We start from the raw sequence: 23463 nt of genomic DNA, 5'->3' as shown, positions 1-23463 counted from the left end.
GTGTGAAGTTGAGAGCTGACCTGAATCAGTGCAGTCATTCCCAGGTTTGCCAAGGCAGTGACTCCATAAATGAGAAGAAAGAGCAAGGAGAGAAAACCACTCAGCTCAGGGACATCTGAAAATCCCAGGAGGACGAACTGTGCCACAGTGCTGCAGTTTTCCTCATCCATCTGCCACATTTAAGTGATACTTGGGAAGATAACTACATTCTTCTTTATTTTATAATGTAAAATGTAGTTTTAACTCTCTTAAGATGCAATTGTGTTGTAAATATCTATAAAGATATAAGAGAATGTCCATGTGAAATTTAGCATTGACTAAAACCTTGATAATAGAGGTGATGAAAACCCACGTTTAAACTCAGAAATGAAACCAGAATTAAAATCTGTGCATTGTTCTTAATTGTTTCAATTGATTTTTTCAGAATTGCAAATATGGGCTTAAGTCACACAGAAGCAGCATTAAGTATTTTTCATTTGGTTACTTCACTGATCTCTAAAATTAGAAATCTATCTACCCTGATTTCTCAGTTGTTGATATTGTAAATATTAGGCCTCCTGCAAATGACTTATAAGTTTGAAGGTGATCTCCATTGAGACTTACATAACTGCTGTAACTTACATAACTGCTGTCATGAATTATTTGCTCCTTTCATGCGGTATAACATGGAAATATGGTTAATTTATATATTATCATTTACCTTTTTTAAGTAATTACACTGACACATAGGAATTTTAATCAAACCACATGGTTGTTCTGCAAGGTATCATTTTCAAAGACCTTCAAGATATGTATGCTCCAGCTTGAATGCAGACAGCCCACACACCTTTAACCCCTCAGTGTGAAATACAGATATTCCTTTAGTACACAAATTTAATTTCAAACAATGCAGGGATGCTTAATTCTACAAGCACCTTTGTTTGAAATTGATGTCTAATTGAGGGGTAGAAAAAGTGAAGAATCAGGATAAGTTGACATAATGAGTCAGAAATAAGATATGTGGAACTCTCAAGAGAGTAAGCTACAAAAGGAGGTTACTTAAGAGCATAAAAAAAAGAAAGAGAGAGAAAGAGAGAATGAGGGGGGAGGGAGGGCTGGAGGGAGGGAGAGAGGGAGAGAGAGAGAGAGAGAAAGAGAGAGAGAGAGAGAGAGAGAGAGAGAGAGAGATTGACCTCTACTAACACACATTGAGGGAGTAAAAATAAATTTGGAATAAATTTTAAAAAAGAAAAGGTGAGCTTGTTCAGCAATAAACCTCTGAGATGACAATTAATTCAGGAAAAAATACATTATATTTACACACAGATTCAATTTATTTTGAATTTAATTTCAGCCATGGGTCAGAGAATAAATACTCTTGAGTATTATCTTCCAATGTATACATGGCTCTTCAAAATTTTAATAAAAATCTGTTTAAAAATAAATATGTTGCTTTGAATTTCTTGGGAAAACTAATCAAAGATAGAGGAAAAATATCATTGCAATAATTGGATATTGATAATTGTTAATATTTAAAAGTGTAAAAATTTATAAATCAAGTGGAAAAATGAGGGTTATTAAAAAATTTTTGGAATAGATATGAAAATATATAGCACTTAGTTTTCTAAACTTGTATAATTTAATGGACAAAATATGAGAGAAGGTAAATAGCAGTTAAAAACTTGATGGATATAAGGCAAATATTATACACATAAACAATGTCCTTTGCTTTTATCTTTAAACAAAAATAATTTTATTTATATTATGATTTGAAAGAATTTATAACATAACAAGATTCTAAAGGAAGTTTCCAGATGATAGTTGTGAAGAAAGTTGAAATAATCTAGAAATTTAGATCACAAAAGGCACTATGCTGTGGTACCAAGCACATATTTGTGGGGAAAAGAATGTAGAAAAGATCACATAGAAGCTTTTCTCAGTTTATCAACTGATTTCAAAACTTGAGGCTGGATTCATTAATATGTATAATTCTCAACAAATGTTACTGTTTTGATCTGAAAATGTTCATTCTTTAAATGTACAAGAAAATGAGTTATCAGTCTCACTGAATTAAAAAGAAAACATAATTTTGATTGTTGGAGAGTGAACCAGAAAGAGAATAATGAGTAAACTTTAAAAAAGGAAAAGAAAAAAGGTGAAATAAAGAATGTAAGAAAAAAGAAAATGCATGACCAGTAACATGATTAATGAAGAAAACTGTCTTGCACGTTGCTTCCATGCACGGCCTTTTTTTTTTCTTAGCAATGAATGTGATACAGGAGGATATTCATGACAATCCAAGGTCACTTCCTTTGTTCACATTTTCTAGCTGTTGCAAATAAAGTGGCAATAATCATTGACAATAATCATTACTGAGCAAGTCTCTTATCAGAAGATACTGTGCCAGCTGGCAGGGAAATGAGCAGAAACAGTCCTATCCAGCTTTGGTGACTATGAACATCATTGGCAAGAATGGCAAGATATCCTACAGGTGTAATAGTGCTACTCAAGTTTTGGTAGTTACAAACAGATACGTAATTGAACTTAAGACCTGTCAAACAGGAGAGAAATCATGTTTGGTACTAGAAGCCTAGCTAATTACCTTGTCCATTGATTTGAGCAAGAGTTGAGGAAATGGAAAGTGTTGAATGAAAAAGGGAAAGGTGAGGTGATGTACTAATATTACAACTAAAGTAAATGATATTAACTTATATGTATTATATGTAATATTAAGCAAATGAAAATAATCTTTCTCTCCTTAAAATATTACTAGACATACAACGGTCTGTCTTTTGTATAATATAATCCAAGATTCACTGAACCACTCAGTCCACATTCCATCTCTACTAATTCAAAATTGTTACCAATTTTATTAACATTGTTGATGTATATACTGATACAATAAATAAATAAATATTCTAATGATGAAATTGTTTAGTTTGTAAGTTCAAGTAACTTCATATTGTAAATGTTATCATGTTCTTAAAAATAGCTCATAATGCTTTCTCTATCAAAATTAGCTCCATTCACTTTCACTGTATATCTTTCTATCAACTTCTATCTATAAATCCATTTATGACATACTTATCCAAATGTTTATTATCTGTATATTTACAGAGCATATGATAAAAATTTGTTCCTTATTAATTTTCTTATTTAAATAGCAAACTTTTGTTCAGATCTGACTTTCAGGTTTTCCTCTCAGACCAGTAACTAACCAATTACTTTTTGCAGATTAAATGATAACACTTTCTGCTAGGATTATCCATTACCAAGAAGAGAACATACTATCCTATTTGCGTTCTCCTGAGATTTTATGTAGTAATGTCTACTCTAGAAGCAAGGCATAAACACAAAAAAGCAATGGCTTGTGGTTCAGTCGTTTCATTTACAAACTCTTCTTTATGAGTGCAATCATATTATCTCATAGAGAAAATAATTCAAAATTTGAAATCTCAGAAAATATTATTTCAGTATATTCCACCAAAAACAATGTAGTTAATCATATCCAACCAACTTACCAATGAAACAAACATTACATGCCTCCCTCTGTTCCTAAAGATGTCACTATACAAAATACCACAGACTTTATGTGTCAGTGTGTATCCCTAAAGCTTATAATCCTAAATTTCCGAAAACAAGCACCAGTCTCGGTGGGATATCAATGTGACAGCAAGAAAGTACTCCCTCTTGAGAGTCAATTATTAGTACAATGAGAAACAAAATGGGAATATTCATCACTGTGATTCATTGTATCTTAATGTAACCTAATTTAATTGTAGTTTCTTGATCAACAATATATGCTACAATTAAGCATTACCTCTGTATAATATGTGATGAGATCTTATAAGACATGTTTGTTTTATTTCAATTGTGCACCACAGACACAATAAAGAGTCAAATCACCATAGTTTCCCCCCAAATCAGAGTGAAGTTATAGTGAATATAGTGAGTCCTTCTTATACCCCATTAATCAACTAAAAATAGTAATTGTCATGGTACAACTTTATCAAACTGAATGAAGTCAGCATTTATTCTTAACCTAGGCTAAAAGAAGCAGTTTGTTGGTAAATCTCTATGACAATGGACAGAGACAGATGATAGCTTCTAAAGATTTGGGAGAATAGACACCATGTATATTGAGGAAGACCATGGCACTGCATACCTCATATCTCTTCCCACATCTGTTCTTTCCACAACCATAAAAGGTTGACTTCAAATATGTGTGCTCAAAGCAGTCTGTGTGTTTTCAGATGCACCAACATGTTCAAAAACTCTATTAGTGTAATTCTACTCAATGTTCCAATTCTAAGTAATTTATATATAGTTCCCTAAAATTAATATGAGAGTTTTAATTCTGAAGAAACTATCAAAGTGTAGTTTTGTACATTGTATCTTGATGTATTTTTCTCAAAGTCTCAACCTTGAGGACTCCTTGTGTTTTTGTCATGATACTTGAGTTTTTTGTTTTTCCTCAAAATAATTCAAATTGTATATTCGTTTTATATAAAATAATGGTAAATTATGTATAGCTTAGTTTGTCAAATTATATGCTAAATTCAGATACAATGTAGTTGATGGGCATAAAGCATCCTCCAATTTATTTTTAGTTGACACGAGAAATATTATCACACCATGTATACCTCTAGAAAGGCAGAGTCTCGCAACAGTAAAATTGCAGAGCATATACTATCGATACTATAGATAGTAGTCCTGGAAGTTATGGTGTACAACTTCCTAGCAGATGTTGTACATAATGATTTTGGTGAGTCTTCAACTCATCTTAGATCTGAAGGAGAAATATTTTAGGACTTGGCTTATTCTTTTAAAAATGCTTGGAATTTCTTTTATAGCCATTGATATAATAAGCTTGACCCGACCTGCAGGTCCTAGTTATTCGTGGGGACGAGGAGCACTGCAACCTGTAAAAGAACGGGCAAGAGAGAAGAACGGACTCAAGGAAGCAATTGCTTGTCAAGAGCCATCTATTTGAACGCAAAGCGCCCTTTTATAGTATATTTTACAAGAGGAGGGGGTAAGAGGGGCCAGGTGGTGGAAAAGTACAGAATCTTCTTGGCCTGTGCCTTGAAACATTTCATGGTCTACACCGTACACTGCCTTGAATTATAGTCTACCTGTTATTCTCCAGAAGATATGGTACACTGCTTTGAGCTATGGTCTCCCTGCTTTCCTCAGAAGATATGGTACACTGCCTTGAATCTATCTGCAGCTGCCAAGCAGGATCTTGCGGTTGCCAAGCTGCAGGGGACATTGTGCAGGTGGGGAAAGGTAGGGGGTGAGGGTAAGGGCCAGGGTCCTGGCTTCTGGCATAAGCTCACTATAAATGTACAACTTTGTTACATTTTTATTATGGGTTTTCTTTTTTGATAGTGTTGTTTTAAAACATATGTAGATTTAATGAATAATGAGAATTAAATATTTCTGACCTATTTTACAAATCTCTTTCTGATATCTGCATTACTAATCTCTTTTATTTTTAAATTTATTTTTAAATGAAATTGTAATTTTTACTTATTCACACAGGGGTTTATCACAAAGGCAGAACATTGGGAAGGGGATGACACCAGAGCATGAGTGTTCAGGGGAGTACAAGTATCTTTCCAAACAGGGTATAGGCTTAGTGAAGGTTCAGGGGACAGGTCACTATGATTCTGCCTATCATTCACTTGTCCTTATTTAAGTTGGTACTATCCACCAAGGCTACCTATTTACAAGGTCTAAGGCTGGTAAATTGCCACAAAAGCTGCCTGTTTATTAGTTGCTTATAGCCATCTGTTTCAATGTTTTTCCACAGGGACCCAAGACTTTGTGTTAGCATACGTGTATGACAGCCCTATTGCTGATTTTAGGCCTATGGCTGATTTTAGGCCTTAGGTGTATAGGCAGTGCTGCCCCTGACATCTCCTCCCTTCTTTAATTATAGAAGGGCTGTGGCAATTCTAATCTTGCGAAGGCAGGCCAAACCTGATTTCATGCTGTACTACAAAGCAATAGTGATAAAAATTGCATGATAATGGAACAGAGACAGGCAGGAGGATCAATGGAATAAAATAGAAGACCCAGAAATGAACCCCCATACCTATGGTCACTTGATCTTTGACAAAGGAGCTAAAACCATCCAGTGGAAAAAAGACAACATTTACAACAAATGGTGCTGATCCAACTGGAGGTCAGCATGTAGAAGAATGCAAATTGATCCTTACCTAAAGCTCAATTCCAAGTGGATCAAGGACCTCCACATTAAACCAGCTACACTGAAACTAATAGAAGAGAAATTGGGGAAATCCTCGAAAATATGGGCACAGGAGAAAAGTTCCTGAACAGAACACCAATGGCTTATGCTCTAAGATCAAGAATTGACAAATGGGACCTCATAAAACTGCAAAGCTTCTGTAAAGCAAAAGACACTGTCAATATGACAAAGCGGCAACCAACAGATTGGGATCTTCACCAACCATACGTCTGATAGAGGCTAATATCTACAAAGAACTGAAGAAATTAGATTCTAGACAATCAAAGAACCCTATTAAAAAGTGGAGCACAGAGCCAAACAAAGAATTCTCAACTGTGGAAGCTCGAATGGTTGAGAAGTACCTAAAAAAGTGTTCAGCACCTTTAGTCATCAGAGAAATGCAAATGAAAACAACCCTGAGATTCCACCTCACACCATTCAGAATGGCTAAGATCAAGAACACAGGTGACAGCAGATGCTGGGGAGGATGGGAAGAAAGAGGAACACTCCTCCATTGTTGGTGGGATTGTAAGCTGGGATGGGAAGCAGTCTGGCGGTACCTCAGAAAATTGAACATAGTGTTACCTGAGGACCCAGCTATACCGCTCCTGGGCATACACCCAAAAGATCTTTCAACATCCAACAGAGACACATGCTCCACTATGTTCATAGCAGCCTTATTTATAATAGCCAGAAGTTGGAAAGAACCCAGACATCCTTCAACAGAAGAATGGATGCAAAAAATGTGGTACATATACACAATGGAGTACTACTCAGCTATTAAAAACAATGAGTTCATGAAAATCTTAGGCAAATGGATGGAGCTGGAAAGTATACTGAGTGAGGCGACACAATCTCAAAAGAACACCCATGGTATGCACTCACTGATAAGTGGATATTAGCCCAAAAGCTCACAATACCTAAGATACAATGCATAGACCACATGAAATTCAAGAAGAAGGAAGACCAAAGTGTGGGTGCCATGGTCCTTTTTAGAAGAAGTACCAAAAGATTCAATCAAAGCTCCCAAGGTCTAAACCTACAGCCTGAGAGCACAAAGGGAGGGACTCATGTCTCCACCTGTATAAGTAATTGAGGGTTCCCTTGTCAGAGATCAGTGGAAGTAGAAGGCCATGGTCCCTGAAAGTTTGGATTCTCTAGTATTGGGGAATTCAAGAGCAGAAAGATGGGACTGTTAGGATGTTTGGAGCACACCTTCATAAAAATAGAAGGAGGGGGTATGGGATAAGGTGTTTTGGGGGAGAATTGGAGAGGAGATAACATTGAAAGGTAAATATGTAAAATATCAAAAAAGAAAAACAGGTAAAGGGTCTGGCAAAAAAACAAAAACAAAAAAAATGTAGTTTACTTATTTCAAATTATTTTCAAAAGTTTCTAGGAGATGTTGGTTGGCTAAGATCTTATTTTAAGCTCTCCACAAAAGAATTTAAGTCTCTATTAATATTCTCAAAAGAGATATAGATCCTAATTTACCTCAACATTTAATTGACAAAAGAGGAGTAGTTTTACAAAAAGTAGAAGCTATTATTAATCGATATATTATATAGTCTGATTAGTTGTTGGCTGTTTTATAAGAGTCCTTTGATAAAAGAGATTATTAATATAGATTTGTATTTCTTTAAATATTTCATGACTCTCTGAGTGTGAAAGGAGCGGCTGCTGGCACTTTTGTCCTGACTTTACAAGAGTTCTGAAAAATTGGCTTTAAAAACAAAAGAGGGGGAATGGCACCCCCCAGAAGGAGTCTTCCAAAATACTCTCCATCATGACTTGTTCACTTTTAACTCTCTAAGACTGAAAGTATTACTAATCTCTTAGATATGTATAAATGTGTTACAAGTAATGAACCAATTTTGATTCATTGTTAACTATATTCCAGAGTGAACTTGTGTATTCATATATATTGGCAATTTAATCTTCTTTCCTTCTTTTTTTTCTTTCCTTCTTTTATAACTCTTGAATTTTCTCCATAATGTACACTAAATTTACTCTCATGTCTTCTTGGTGTCTCTTCTTTGATTGAGGAAATATCATAGGCTATGTTTATGTTTTATTATTAGTGTGTGTAGTTATCATACAAAGATATAGATTTAGTTATGTTATTTATTCATGATATGTTTTATTTACTGATATAATTCAATTAACCTTATTTTGTATACAATGGTCTAGATACTTTGTTACCCTTCTTCTCTGTAATAATTCTTCTTCCACTTTTACATAGTATGTATTCTATTATCTTCATTTGATTCTGGTTCTGCCTACTTAAGATTGTTTTATTGTATCATATTACCCCTTCATTCATGGAAAATAAACAAATATATATTCAAAATATAAATATTTGTATCCAGAACTTACATATGAGAAAAAACATCTAATATTTGTATTTCAGACATATTAGTATAAAATTCAGTTTTATTCACCTTCTTACAAAGAATATAATTATATTTTTTACAGTGAATGAAATTTTACTCTCTATATGTTCCATGTGACAGATATGTACTCATCTGTTAGTGGATTCTTATTCTTGTTGTTCCAAGCAGTGTATCAATAAACATGCATGTGCAAGTAGATCTGTTGTAGGATAGAGTTTATTGAGTATCTGACGAGATATGGAGGAAAGCTGGGAGCAATAGAAGGAGAGGAAACTGTGTTCAGAATGTATTATACAAGAGAAGAAACTGTTTTCAATTTTAAAAAAATGTTAGTTGAAGTTTGGCAGTTAAGAATACTAAGTAATGTTTTCTATTTCCACTATTTATTATTTTCTGTTCTGATTAGATTATTGTTTGTTTATTATTCTTCTTTTCTATTACATTTGTGAGTTTCTGGATTATTAATTTCATTGTTGAGAGGTGAGATAAGATGTTGATATCTCATGCTTGGAGTGAATTAACTATGGAAAGCATGCTGGCCACAAACATATTCTGATTATCCAAATATCCTCATAGAAAATAAGAACATAGAACTATTATATTTGTAAGAACATAGAAATTATATATTAGTATACAAATGACACTGTGAAACTCATCTCTTTGAATGTTCATTGAATTATTAGCAAAAGTATAGCAGGATAGATTTTTATTTTTTTATAAAATGTAATCATCTTTCCCCAAGCAAGCATCATAATAAAACTAAACTGTTTTGTTTTTCTTCTATGAAAGGAGAGTAAGCACATATTCATCTAAGAGAAGGCACTAACAGCAGACAAAAATAATAACCTCATTCAAGTCAAGCTTACTGAATTTATTGATATTACTTAGAGGACCATGGTTAAGGAATAAACTGGAATCCAGCCATGTCACTGAAAAGCTTTGCTCAGGAAAGGGCATCATTGGAATATCTCCAGATAAAAGGGATTCAGATAGGTGATCACCACCGTGATCTAAAACAAACTCTACTTTGACTATAAACCTAAAATTCCTAGGGTCATGAACACAAAAGAGGAATAAAATAGTACCATGAAAGATGGAATTTGTGATATCTACATGAATTGAAGTGGTCATGAATTGGCCAGTCTGGAAGTCCTGTCTCCCAAGCAATCATTGTTGCTTGTACAACCTTTGGGAGGAGGTACCTTTTGATTCCTGTTTTCTGTGTCTTGCATCAATATCAGTATCAAATAAAAGGTAGACAGGACTACAGAAGATGTGAATGGGGATGTCAGATTTTCTTTTAATCCAATATACAAGTTTCAAATTTTGGTTGAATCCATCATAGAGTCTCTCACTGCCTTACTTGATATTCATTAAAATATAATAAGTCTACATTAGTTAAGTGACTATTATAGCCAAGCACATGTATATATATATTTGTAATTACACATCAATAAGATCATACTTGGTCTCAAAATATTTTTAGGATCACTGGTATAATATCAGTATTCATATATATATATTCTCTTGAGTAAAATCCATTTTTCAGTGGTAGTTTTATACAAAATGTATATATTAACTTTAAAAGAAATTTATAATTATATATATTTTCTGAAAAATTCCTCCTATCATCCTTTAATCAATTACGATATTCTTTTCTTTCAAATCTTTACAGAAGTTATTTTCTGTATCATTCAGTAGTCAGATTCATCCCTGCCAAACTATTGGGTGTCTGCATTTTTGAAGGCAATCACTAGATCTCATATTACAATAATCTCTATTTTATGTGAGAATGAAAACCTCCTAATGTTTCAAAACATGTTTTTGTGTCTTGAATATTTGATAAGAATAGAAGATAGAATATTTTTTGATTATACAAGTATTTTCAGAAGACAATTATAAGAACAAGTAAATTGAATGCTGTATTTTAAAATATGTGACCAAATTTGGGAAAAATGCTAAAATAAAAGAACTCATTGTTCTTTAGAGAAGCTAAAAAGAACTAAGTTTTGTTTTTCTAAACTAAATCCAAAATTTATCCATGCATGGTATTAACTCTACTAATTATAAAAGTATGTTTAAGATCATACTTGGAGATAGTTTATATATTTATGAAAGACCTTAAAATAATATAATAGCCAATTAGAAATTACTTGAATAAAAATTTCTGACAATTTTAATTGTGTCTATCATTCTTAACACATGAGCTCATGGTAATTATTTTTTCAATTGTGTCTTGGACGTCCTTATTTCTCAGGCTATAGATTAGGGGGTTAAGCATAGGGATCACCACTGTGTAAAACACAGAGCCCACTTTGACTGTGAGCCTGGAATTCTTAGAGTTGGGCACACAAAAAAGAAATAAAATGGTACCATGGAAGATAGTGATGGCTGCCAGGTGGGATGCACAGGTGGAGAAAGCCTTGCGACGCCCACTGGCTGAATGCATCTTAAGGACAGTGACAACAATGAACAGGTAAGACAGGAGGATAAGGAGTAATGTGCTGACAGCATTAAATGTGGCAAAAACAAAGAGCAGTAATTGGCTGATGCGAGTATCAGAGGAAGAAAGAGCTAGTAGTGAAGAGAATTCACAGAAGAAGTGATCAATTCTATTGACACTATGAAAAGATAATTGTATAGTAGAACACGTCAGTGTCAAGGAACATGTGAGCCCCCATGCATAGGATCCTACCACCAGTGTGACACAGAGTTTCTGAGACATGACTACTGTATAGAGCAGAGGGTTACAGATAGCCACAAATCGGTCATAGGCCATAACCACTAATAGAAAAGCTTCAGTTACTACAAAGACACAAAATAAAAAATACTGTACTATGCATTCTATAAATGAAATGGTTTTGTCTTTTGAAATAAGGTTGACCAGCATCTTTGGAGCAATGATAGAAGAATAGCAGAAATCCACAAAGGAGAGGTGGCTGAGGAAGAAGTACATGGGGGTGTGCAGTTTGGGATTAATTCTGATCATGAGGATCATGCCAATATTCCCCACCACAGTGACTTGGTAGATGATGAGAAACACCAAGAAGAGAGGGACTTTCAGTTCAGGGTAATCTGAGAAGCCCAAGAGGGTGAATATCATCCCACTATTGTTTCTTCCAGACAGCAACATTATGTGCCTGTAAGAGTATGAAGATTAGCCCTGAAAATGAGAAAAAATAATAGAAATAGGTTAATTAGGAAACACTTTTTTGCCTATGAAGTCTGTAGAAAAAGTAAAGTACATATCATCTGTGAACTTGATTCTTTAGATAGACTACAGGCAATTTTTAAGAAGGATTATGGCACAAACTAATAAAATTCCTATATTGTAGTTTCTTCTTAAAATACATTGGATTAAAATGCAAATCCTTCTCTTTTTTATTCCTGATTATACAATAATAAGATTGTATTATACTTATTATAAATTAGTTAAATTTCTTAATATAATTCTATAAGTTCCAAAATGATAGGACTTATGTTTGTATAACCACTGATTATCTTAAATTGGAATTCAGTATTACAAACTGGAAATTTATGAATTATATTTCTGTCATATCTTTACATAGTCCATAGTCTTAACATTTTGTGTTATTTATATCTTGTGTCACTTTATTCTTTATTACTTAGTATAGCTTAAAATTAGATGAATGCTAATCACTTTTTTCTGTTACTGTGCTCTTTACTTCAGACAGTACTAATTGTTAATAATTGCACATGGAATAACAAAAATAAAGCAGAGATTTTCTTTGCAGTAATATTTTACTTGTTTATAGTAATTGATAAGATTTAAGGCAGAAAAATTTGACTTTCTCACTAGCATTCATATAGAGCACATCTACATATTTACATCACACCTCTGACCTTCATATACTTAGACATATATACATTTCCATATGTCAGAATAATGTTCTAGGCCCAGATAATGACATGCTTCATGTTTAATGATCATCTTGTTGAATGTTAGAAACTACTCTTGGTGAAAAACAGAGCATTTATAATAGGAAATGTATATGCTCATACATTTACACCATTGCTAAGAACAAGCACAAGAAAATGGAAGGCAAGGGGATAGTCTCTTCTAAGAAAAAGTCTTTCATCAAGACTGACAGAAATTTTATATTTTTAAGTCAGTTTATCTGTTTTCTTGTCTTTCCAAACATTTTTTTGTCTTTTTATTCTCCCTTCAAAATATAGTCATCCTGTCCCTGAATTATCTGAAAATGAGAAAAATGAAAAACAAACGACAAATACATATTGCTTTATACAGGGAGTTTTTGTAAAATAGCTTTGTTAGTAACAAAAATAACAAAATTTCTTAATTATATTATTTCCTTAGAGGTCAAACCTCAGATTCAGCATTATCCAGAATATGTACCTCTTTGCTTTCTGGTAATATTCCTATAATTACATAGACCATGATATAATTTCAGATAACCCATTGGCAAAGGTGTTAAAATATATACAAAAGTAAGTCACACGTTTGTCCTTTCTGCTGTTATCCTCATGAATTTGAGTTAATATAACCTTCTTTATTATTCACAAAAACTACACCAAACCTGGGTAGTAGCAAGGGCTGGGTGTTCTTCCCTCCAAAAGTGACTTGCTGATTGTAAAGAAAGGGAGAGAGAGAGAGAGAGAGAGAGAGAGAGAGAGAGAGAACAAATCTTTCTTCTGAGTCTTAAACCTTATTGTAAAAAGTGTAGGGTGTCTTTTGTCTGCAAGAGACACTTACCTTATTATATGAATAGTTATACCCTTGGTGATGCACAAACCTTTGGGACAATCTAGTCCCATTCCCTTGAGATTTTGAAATAGGGAGTAGAAATTAATCAGCTCATTTGATGTAACTTTTGTAAATCAGAGAGTGTGACATTTGTTGTCTCAATTACGTTTAACTTTTTGGGAAACTGAAGATTCTAAAACTTTAAAATTTTGTTTTAAAGTTTATAACACAATGTTTATTATGATTTTTATAATTTCTTTCATTTTACTTGTATTAGATTGATTTTCTTTTTATTATTATCTGTATTTGTTTTATGTTCCTATGTGTTTTGCCTCAATTTTTGTCTATGCATTACGTGTGTACGGTACCAAAAGAACCAGAAAAGGGTGTCGTATACTCTGGTTAAGTAGTAACAGGTGGTTGTTAGCCACTATGTGGGTTCTAGCAAGTGCTCTTTCCACAGATATCTCTGTATTTCTAAGTGTATTTTGAATGTAATTGTAATTCCTGAAGCTGTAGTTAAATAGCTACTCATCTGATATCTTTCTGCCACTAATATTGACCTTATTGTGACAAATTCCTATCTTAGGTCTACCATAGTACCCTAAACTCAATGCTTACTATACTTGCTTTACAGGTGCTTCAAACTATCTTTTGTTTCATTCAATCCTGGATTGTTCATGATTAAGTTATTCAGCTAGCCCATGCTTGTGTAATTTTACTTATCAAAAAGCAAATTACAGGATCAATTCAATCCCACAAAAACTCAACACATTTCTTCAAAGATATTGAAATATCAATTCTTAACTTCACTTGCAAAACAAAAACAAACAAACAAACAAACGAACAAACAAACAAAAACAGTATGTCTAAAGCAATTCTAACCAAAAATTTGCTGGAGGTATCACCTGTTAGGATCTAAGTGATAAATGAAATGAAATCACCACGTGGCTGATTTCACATTAGCGATTTATTGGGGATGGGATAGACAGAGGCGTCCTCTGGGTGAAAGTGGAGGGGAAAAGACAGTCTAGAGGGAGGCACTAGCTATTGATAAAGGGCTGTGTTTATAACCCCTGTGTGAATGAATTACAATTTGAGAAAAAGATAAATTATAAAAAAAAGAAATAACATGTGTGTAGCACTACACATGCCCCCCCCAAAAGTCTAGTATGTCCCATAAAACAGATGAATATTAAGGATGTTGAGTTAACCAAAGGATACTTTGCAAAGGTGTTGCCTTTAATGAGGTGCTCAGAGTAGCTGAAAATTTTGAAAAAGGAAATAGAGAGGTGGATGATAGAGGCAATTGGAAAGATTATTGTTTAATGGATAATTAACAATTCAGTTTTTCCATGTGCCATGTACTTAATACTCCTGGATTATAGACTTAAAGGCTGTTACAGTTGTAAAATTTGTGTCCTGTATACTTTTAAAAAAATAAAAAAAAGTAAAAAAACATAAAGATCAAAATGAATTGTTAGGTCTAAAATGGCTTGAGTCATAGTCAACTCATTTCTGTTTCTGTTTCTGAGCTCATTGTGGTTTTTGCAGTCTTAGCCTTTATAAGCTTAAAGAGAAAGATGTTCAGTGCTATACCCTCAGCCCCTAAATACTGAGCAACAGCTCTGGTCTATCAGTTTCCTATGTGCAGTCACCAAAGATAGATGCTGAAGTGGAAGTGAGAAAGTGCATGGTGACAAGAACCTGATATAACTGTCTCCTTAGAGGTCTGCAAGAGTATGACATATGCAGAGGCAGATGCTCACAGCTAACCATTGAACTGATCATGGGGTTCCCAATGGAAGAGTTAGAGTGAAGACTATAGGAGCTGAAAGGGTTTGCGGCCCCATGAGAAGAGCAACAATACCAACCAACCAGAGCTCCCAGAGTCTAAACCACCAGCCTGGGAACACTTAGTGAGGGATCCATGGCGCCAGCTGTATATGTAAGGGAGGATGGCCTTGTTGGGCATAGGTGGGAGAAGAGATGCTTGGTCTCATGAAGGCTTGATGCCCCAGTGAGCAGGAATTTGTGGGTGTGGAGGTGGGAGTGTGTGGAGGGGGTAGGTAGGAACACATCCGCAGAGAAACAGGAGGAAGGGTAATGGGATGGGGGTTCCTGGGTGGGGCGGGGAATGGGGTAAGGGGATAACATATGAAATGTAAATAAAAGAGCCAATAAAAAAAAGAAAGCTATCTAAGAGAAAAAGTGGAAAGGTCCTAAGTGGGGAAAGGGAAAAAATTCTAACAAAGGAAAAAACTCAAAGTGGAGAGATTCTAAGCAGGGAAGAAAGAAGAGGGAGAGAAGAGAGCGGCTAAAGAACGTCCCTTTGTCTTAAACATCATTCAGAGTACATGATCACATGTTACAAAGTTCATCACAAGTTCACACCAAAATTCAAATCATAAATTGAAATAGAAGTTTACAACAGGTAATGCTTACATGCATATCCATTAGGAGTAATTATCTGGCTAAACATCCATCACCTGTCTAGCTCCACAGGTTCAATGAAAGTTTAAAACTACAACTAAGAAATTAGTGAAGTTTTGTATAGATAAACCCAGGCAATATTTTCTCTTCTGTCCTAGCACCTATAATAAATCATGAGTTCCCTTTTAGTGACCTTTGGTTAATTGTTTTACAACCTCATTGGAATGTGCTCTGAGCAGGAGAAAGTCTGGTTACTATCTAAGGGCAATCAACTGATGACACTCGGGAGACTGGCAGAGTTCTCATTGTAGTTTTGATTATCAGAAAGGGTCTTAATACCAGTCCCACTATAAAAGAGCTAAATAATCATTGATATAATTTTAGGAATTCTTATAGGATCGTCATTAAGACTTAAGAAGTCATCTACTTGTCTATATAGCAACACTACAAGACAGTACATCTTTGTGGGTCTGCAGAGATCTGCTCCAAAGGGGTGTGCTATTGCTTAGTGATTGTTGTTAATAATAATAATAATAATAATAATAATAGGAAAACCATATTAATAGCAGGAATTTTTTCTAAAATATGTCCACCACAGCCTTGCTGGATGGGGCACACTTGTCACAGATTATATAATAACCTGAGGCAAGCATTTCAGGATGATCACCTGCTAATTATTAGCTTGTCCCATTATGGCTACTGACAGAAAACCAAATAGTGAATGCTTCAGTCCTACTTAGAAGGGGGAACAAAATAATCAAGGGAAGTAGAGGGTGGGAGGGATATTAGAGGAAGAGAAGAGGGGGAGGGAAAACAAGGGGAAGAATCAAGTATGGGAGGAGATGGAGGAGAAGTACAGAGCATCTAGAAATTGAACAGGGGTGTGTAGCAATGGGGGTATCAACCAGAAAGTCCCATATGCCAGGAAAGCAAAAGCCTCCTAGGACCCAACAGGGATGATCTTAGCTGAAATAGCCCACAAAGATGAGGGAGAACATGTCAAGACCATACCTAGAGTTTAGGCATGATCCTGGTTGAGGGAGGGGGCCACCAACCCCTCTCTAACATTTTGATCCAGAATTTCTCAGGTGTAAAGGAAATACAGGGACAAAGAGTGGAACAGAGACTGAAAGAAATGCCAAGCAGAGTCTGTTCCACCTAGAGATCCATCCCACATGCAGACACCAAACCCAGACACTATTCTAGATGCCAAAAGGTACTTTCAGGCAGGATCCTGCTACAGCTGTCTCCTCCTGAAAGGCTCTGTAAGATCCTGACCAATACAGATGTAAATGCTCACAGTCAAACATCAGGCTGAGCACAGGGACACCAAGAGAAGAGTTAGGAGAAGGACTGAAGGAGCTGAAATGGCCTAGTCTGGCATCAATGGGAGGGGAATCCCTTGGTCCTGTGAAGACTTGATGCCCCAGTGTAGAAGAATGCTAGGGTCATGAGGAGGGAGTGAGGGAGCACCCTCATAGAAGCAGGGTAAGGGGGAAATGGATAGGGGTTTTGAGAGGTAAAACTGGGAAAAAGGGTAACATTTGAAATGTAAATAAATAAAATATCCAATTAAAATGAAGGATATTTGGGGTACTAGGCCTAGGTTAGAAAACAAGCAGTAAGCCTCCAAGAAAACAAATACATGACATTAATAGTTTATTTTACAGACCCTCAGTAAGACATTACAAAGAAAGAGATTATGGAACACATTAAACTTAATGAGATGTCTCCATTTAATTCCTTGAGTCTAGAGCTCAGGGAATCTCTTGGAAGAGGAGGCAGAACGGGAACGGCGAACAGAGGATATGAAGTACAGCAAAAACAAGACCCTATTAAACAAGTGATCGTAGTGCATGTAAATTTACAAGAGACTAAGCCGAATTCACAAGGCCTACATAGGTCTCCACTAGTTGCCAGCATATATACTATAGCTTTTAGCTCAGCACTTTTACTGGAAACTTGAATGCATATTGGATGTTTGTTCCCTTTCTTGAGACTTCTACTCTTGATTTTATTGTTCAGATTTTTTTGCTTTTTGTATTGGATATTTTATTTACTCACCCACCTACTTACTCCTGCCTCACATTTCCCTACACTGTAATACTGAGCCTTCCCTGGACCAGGTGGCTTCTCCACCCATTGATGCCCAACAAGGCCATCCTCAGCTACATATGTAACTGGAGCCATGGGTCATTCCATGTATACATTTTGCTTTGTAGTTTAGTCTCTGGAAGCTCTAGGGGTCTGGTTGGTATATATTATTTTTCAGTTTTGATATTTTATTTTGTTAGGTTTTTGCTATTATTTTGAAGTCTGTTATTTTCCTTTTTATTTTATTGGTTATTTTATTTATTTACAATTGAAATGTTATCTTCCTTCCAAGTTAACTCCCTATCCCCTCCCTCACCCCCCTGCTTCTATGAGGGTGCACTTCCACCCACCTAACCCCTCCCAACTTAGTAGCCTAGCAATCCCCTCCACTGAGTCATCAAGCCACCACAGGACCAAGGGAATCCCCTCCCATTGATTACAAATAAGGTAATCCACTGCTACATATGCAGGTGGAGCCAAGAGTTCCTCCATGTGTACTCTTTGGTTGGTGGTTTAGTCCCTGGGAGCTCTGGGGGTATGTGGTCTGGTTGGTTGATATTGTTCTTCTTCTTTTGAGGTTACAAACCCTTTCAACTTCTTTAGTTCTTCCTCTATTGTGGTCCACATGCTCAGTCTAATGGTTGGCTGTGAGCATCTGCATCTGTATGGCAGTTCCACAGAAAACTGGAAATAGTTCTACCTGAGGACCCAGCTATACCACTGGCATATATCCAAATTATACTCCAACAAATAACAAGGACACATTCTCAACTATATTCATAACAGACTTATTTATAATAATCAAAGCTGGAAATGACCCAGATGTCCCTCAACAGAGGCATGGATACAGAAAATATGGTACATTTACACAATGGAGTACTGCTCAGCTATTAAAAGCAATGACTTAATGAAATTTGTAGGCAAACGGATAGAACTAGAAAATATCATGCTGAGTGAGGCAACCCAGTCAGAAAAGAAGACACATGGTATTTACTCATTGGTAAGTGGATATTAGACGAAAACCTTGGAATACCGAAGATACAACTCACAGATCATATGAAGTCTAAGAAGAAGATTTCATCCATTTTTAGAAACATATACTTGAACTTGAGCACCTGTATTGCTTTTGTAAAGCGTTACTTCTGTTTATATCACATTATTAGATGTGATTAGACGGACAAATTGGTAAACCAAGTACCATTATATACACAACATTAACCATAGTGTTTTACTTTCTCTATCACTACATTTTCTTATGACTTGATGCTGTTTGCTATCTGGAATAGTTCCATACTATAAATTTCTTACTTTCGCAATAAAATTATTTTCTTCTTTATTTTCTAACCAGAAAAGGAACCAAAACAAAATATTCACAAAGTATACAGATGTTTACTGAAAGAAGTCTTTAGAAAATAGTGTAGCCTTAGGTAGTTAGAATTTCAGTTCAGTATAGATATAATTATATTACATTCATAATTTGTTTTCCTTCAACAGTTTTATTTTTGAAGTATAATTATAAAAATGTAACTATATACATTTTACTTATTGCAATTATCATATTTGTTGATTTATTTATCTATATGCCAATTCATTCTACTACACTTTTTGCACATAATGTTATGTGTGCCATTTGAAAACCTGTTACAGTTTCTTAAATCAAGGGGTAACAAATACTATTAAGTTTTACATAGTCCACAATCAGGAAAGTCAAAGTGATTATCTTTGAGGCACTTCCAAGATAAACATTTGTTGCATCATTCCATTTTATGCTTAATGAATGCCTTCGTGCAACTGTTTAATTTCTCATTTATTTTCTCATGGGAATTTGGGAACTAGTGCTTTGGTTCCTAGAAGCTCATGTGAGATTAAATCTGAAAAGCAAACCATAAAATGTCCTGCTTTTCCTAGGAACCCACCCTTTTTAAGAGAAGTGTACTTTCCTTGAAGAACATAGAAGGTGCATCAAAAAATGGAAAATGAGTATTGCTATAATGGATTTACATTTTTCGTTTAAGTATTACACATGTTTTCTGTTCAAAAATAAACTGTGGCTCACAACAGAGAAGAAGGAGGTGAATAAAAGAAAGGTAGTTGTCTGGTGAGTATTCTTATCACAATCCTCAGATATTGACACTGCGTGGGACTGCAGTGGTTCAGTTCTCACAATCACCATCTAGTAACCTGAAGACTGACTTTGAACATGACTACAGCCAAGTATGTTCTTCATCCTCTTGGTGAGTCTAACATAAAAAACTAGCAATAAATCCCAGTACACCTAAAGTGTGTTATTTTTAAGACATCAATCCATATTATTAGACCCTGTGGCAACATCTAAATATGAACACTTCATAATAAGGTATTAAATAAATAAATTAAATGGAGACAGGCATGATAGAACACACCTTTAACCTAGTACTTGGGAGGCTGCTGCAGGTGGAATTCTGTAAGTTAGAGGTGAGTGCCAGGCCAATCAAGTCTAAACAATGAGATGTACCCTCAAAACAACAACACAAATAAACAAATGAAGGAACAAAGGAAAAAAAAACAGATTTGGATTACCAATGGTCGTAAATGTAATTTGTAAAACACATTGATTTCTAATTATTTTATCTTAATGATATTGTTAACTATATAAAAAAAGCATGTAAAAAACCTGCAGGAGAGATAATAGAATACAAAAAAATTAGCGAAAGAAGTGTTACATTGAGTGTGTCTGAATAATTAGAAAATATTTTACTGATCCACTTCAATCATTCTCAGATTATAGATGAACCTCATACATGTTGGATAATTGTCCTCCTGAACTTTCCTTAGCTTCTTGAGGATCAGAACTGATACTCAGGGAATAATGATCCCCAGTCTTTTTGTTTAATTTTTATGTTGTATTATCAATGATAGTTGGATAATTCTGAGGACATCCTTTGATCCTCACCTGAAAACCACCTCTTAAAATCAAAAACAGTCCTTCTACTCATTTGTTGACAAAAATTCTTCTGGAACTGAGGTACTTTTATCTACTATAGCAATTGATGAGAGAAAACACAGGAAATTGACAAATTTGTTCACAATTGCAAAACTACATAATGAGTAACACTTTGACAATGTTGATAAAGAGACAATGTAATTACAAGTAGAGTGTCATCCATATTCAGAGAGCACAACAATGCAATGGTGAATATGAGACTCGAAAACTTTAAGAAGATACATTATAAATTCCAATTTAGCATCATTATTGAAAATTTATTAATTCAATATGCTATTATTATTACTCTATGAGAATGAGGTAGATTATAAATCACTTTTCTCTTGATTTTTAAATTTATCTATGTGTTTATTCCATTCTTCCTGGGCTGAAGAAAACAAAATTTCTACAAATAATGAGTCTGGAGAACAACACTGTGAAGACTGAATTCTTTCTCCTGGGATTCAGTGATCATCCAGAGCTCCAGAATCTTCTATTTGCTGTGTTTTTCTCCATCTACTCCATTACTCTGATGGGGAATATTGGGATGATCTTACTGATCACACTCAGTTCTAATTTACACATTCCCATGTACTTTTTCCTCTGTGTTCTGTCCTTCATAGATGCATGCTATTCTTCTGTCATTGCTCCCAAATTACTTGTGGACCTGATTTCTGACAAGAAGGTGATTTCTTACAATGGGTGTGCTACACAGTTGTATTTTTTCTGCTCTCTGGTTGACACAGAATCTTTCCTTTTGGCTGCCATGGCTTATGACAGGTACATTGCAATCTGTAACCCCCTGCTCTATACTGTAATTATGTCCAAAAGAGTCTGTACCCAGCTAGCATTTGGAGCATTCTTGGGTGGAACTATGAGTTCAATAATCCACACTACTAATACATTCCAGTTGTCATTCTGCTCCAAAGAAATTAACCATTTCTTTTGTGATGTCTCTCCACTCTTCTCTCTGTCCTGCTTTGATACCTACACACATGACATTGTATTAGTAGTGTTTGCAAGTTTGGAGGAAGCTGTCTGTCTTCTTACTGTTCTCCTCTCTTATATGTATATTATAAAGGCCATTCTTAAAACAGGTTCTGCAGAGGGACGAAAGAAAGGGTTCTCTACTTGTGCTTCTCACCTGACAGTAATCACCATTTATCATGGCACCCTGATTTTTACTTATTTGCGTCCTGGTACAGGACATTCAATGGATATTGACAAAACAACCTCTGTGTTCTATACATTGATTATACCCATGCTTAACCCCTTGATATATAGTCTCAGAAACAAAGATGTCAAGTTTGCCTTTAGAAAAATTATTAGCAAAAAATTGCTTTCTTAGCTAAGTAAAGATGAGCTTCACAACATTAGAAGATTTCTTTAGTTTTTCCCTGTAAAATTTGGAAAAGTCAGTTGAATGTTTTATTTCCCCAACTGTATGTATAATGAGGTTCCATTATTAAAGAAAGTCCAGTGTCTAACATTGAAACTGGGCATCTTCCCTGTTGTTTCTGAATATCACTTTATTTTGTTAACATTGCTATGCTTAGTATTTATTTTATATAAGATTGTCTTTTCACTTAATATCATTGCCTTTCATGCTAATTTTTCTCCACAATTCTCACTAGTAGATAAATCTTTTATGATTATTAAGAGAATATATTGTAATGCTGTTATGTCAGATTGACTCACTCCTTCAACTCTTCCGAGATCCACAGCACTCGACAATATATTCATCTTCGTGTCTTTCTTATTTTTAGCTCATAAAGTCTTTGACCATGCAGTGGAACAGGGGGTTTGTTGTATCATAATTACCTTAGTATAAAAAAAGTTGATTCATATATTTTCTCCTTATCTTTTGAATTATAAGTAATATAAACTCATTGTAGTTTATTTGTTCAAATAGAACAAACTTTTAATTCCTCAAATATTAAACATTTTTTCTGAACAGACATTGAATTTCAAAAGAGAATTTGTGTTTTAAATTTCAACTGAATAATAGATGTAAGAAGATTTGTTTACTCCTTTTTTATGCTTTATCTTGTCTATCCTTTCTATCTTGCTAGTTATGTGCTGTGTTCCTTCCCACTTCCACAGTTATTCATTTCTGTTCACCAACTGATCTTTGTAGGTCAATGTGGCATTCCAACCTGCCCTTTAGGCAAGGACTATATAGGCTTATATAAAATGTAGTGTTTTAGACTTCATTGCTCTAATGTGTTTTTGAATGTAGAGTCTAGGACTTAGATAACATTGTAGTTAAAGTCTCAGGAGACGTATTAAATGGATTGCATGGATGACCACATGAAATCTAATGCACAGCTTAACCCAGGACTGAAGGTAACAAAAAGAAACCTGGTTTTGTAGTTAGATGCTGTACAGATTTGCATTTGGAGCCTGAAGCTAGCAGTTACAGGTTGATTATGACTAACTTGATTTTCAGAGAACAGGGTTTGTGACAAGTCTGTGCTTCATGACATGATGATATGGATATTGTCATCTTTTCTTTAAATACTAAGGATTTCTTCCTTCATTTGTGGTTTGATATAGTAGTAGACACTCTCTTTAATATTATCACATGTGATATTCTATAATGTCTACATTAACACTCTAAGAG

The 23463-nt window shown here is 34.8% G+C and overlaps 2 protein-coding genes and 1 pseudogene across 2 annotated transcripts; 1 reads left to right on the top strand and 2 right to left on the bottom strand.

Annotated features, from left to right (window-relative positions):
- The window catches only part of LOC114637457, a 923-nt pseudogene extending 753 nt beyond the window's left edge, over positions 1–170 (bottom strand).
- Positions 171–10801: 10631 nt separating this feature from the next.
- On the bottom strand, positions 10802–11758 carry LOC114637385 (olfactory receptor 5D18-like). The gene has a single exon (XM_028785613.1). It carries the CDS (start codon positions 11756–11758, stop codon positions 10802–10804), a length of 957 nt encoding a protein of 318 aa, XP_028641446.1.
- Positions 11759–21234: 9476 nt separating this feature from the next.
- Positions 21235–22188, top strand: LOC114637356 (olfactory receptor 1020-like). Its single transcript, XM_028785588.1, has one exon. It carries the CDS (start codon positions 21256–21258, stop codon positions 22186–22188), a length of 933 nt encoding a protein of 310 aa, XP_028641421.1. The 5' UTR covers positions 21235–21255.
- Positions 22189–23463: the final 1275 nt, after the last annotated feature.

Source organism: Grammomys surdaster, unplaced genomic scaffold (genome assembly GCF_004785775.1).
Source record: "Grammomys surdaster isolate TR1022 unplaced genomic scaffold, NIH_TR_1.0 125284, whole genome shotgun sequence".
NCBI lineage: Eukaryota > Metazoa > Chordata > Mammalia > Rodentia > Muridae > Grammomys > Grammomys surdaster.
The sequence above is the reverse complement of the archived record's forward strand: the minus strand, read 5'-3'. Positions and strand labels throughout refer to the sequence as shown.

Coding starts and splice junctions, on each gene's coding strand:
- LOC114637385 (XM_028785613.1), bottom strand. CDS start 11,758: ATGTTGCTGTCTGGAAGAAACAATAGTGGGATGATATTCACCCTCTTG.
- LOC114637356 (XM_028785588.1), top strand. CDS start 21,256: ATGAGTCTGGAGAACAACACTGTGAAGACTGAATTCTTTCTCCTGGGA.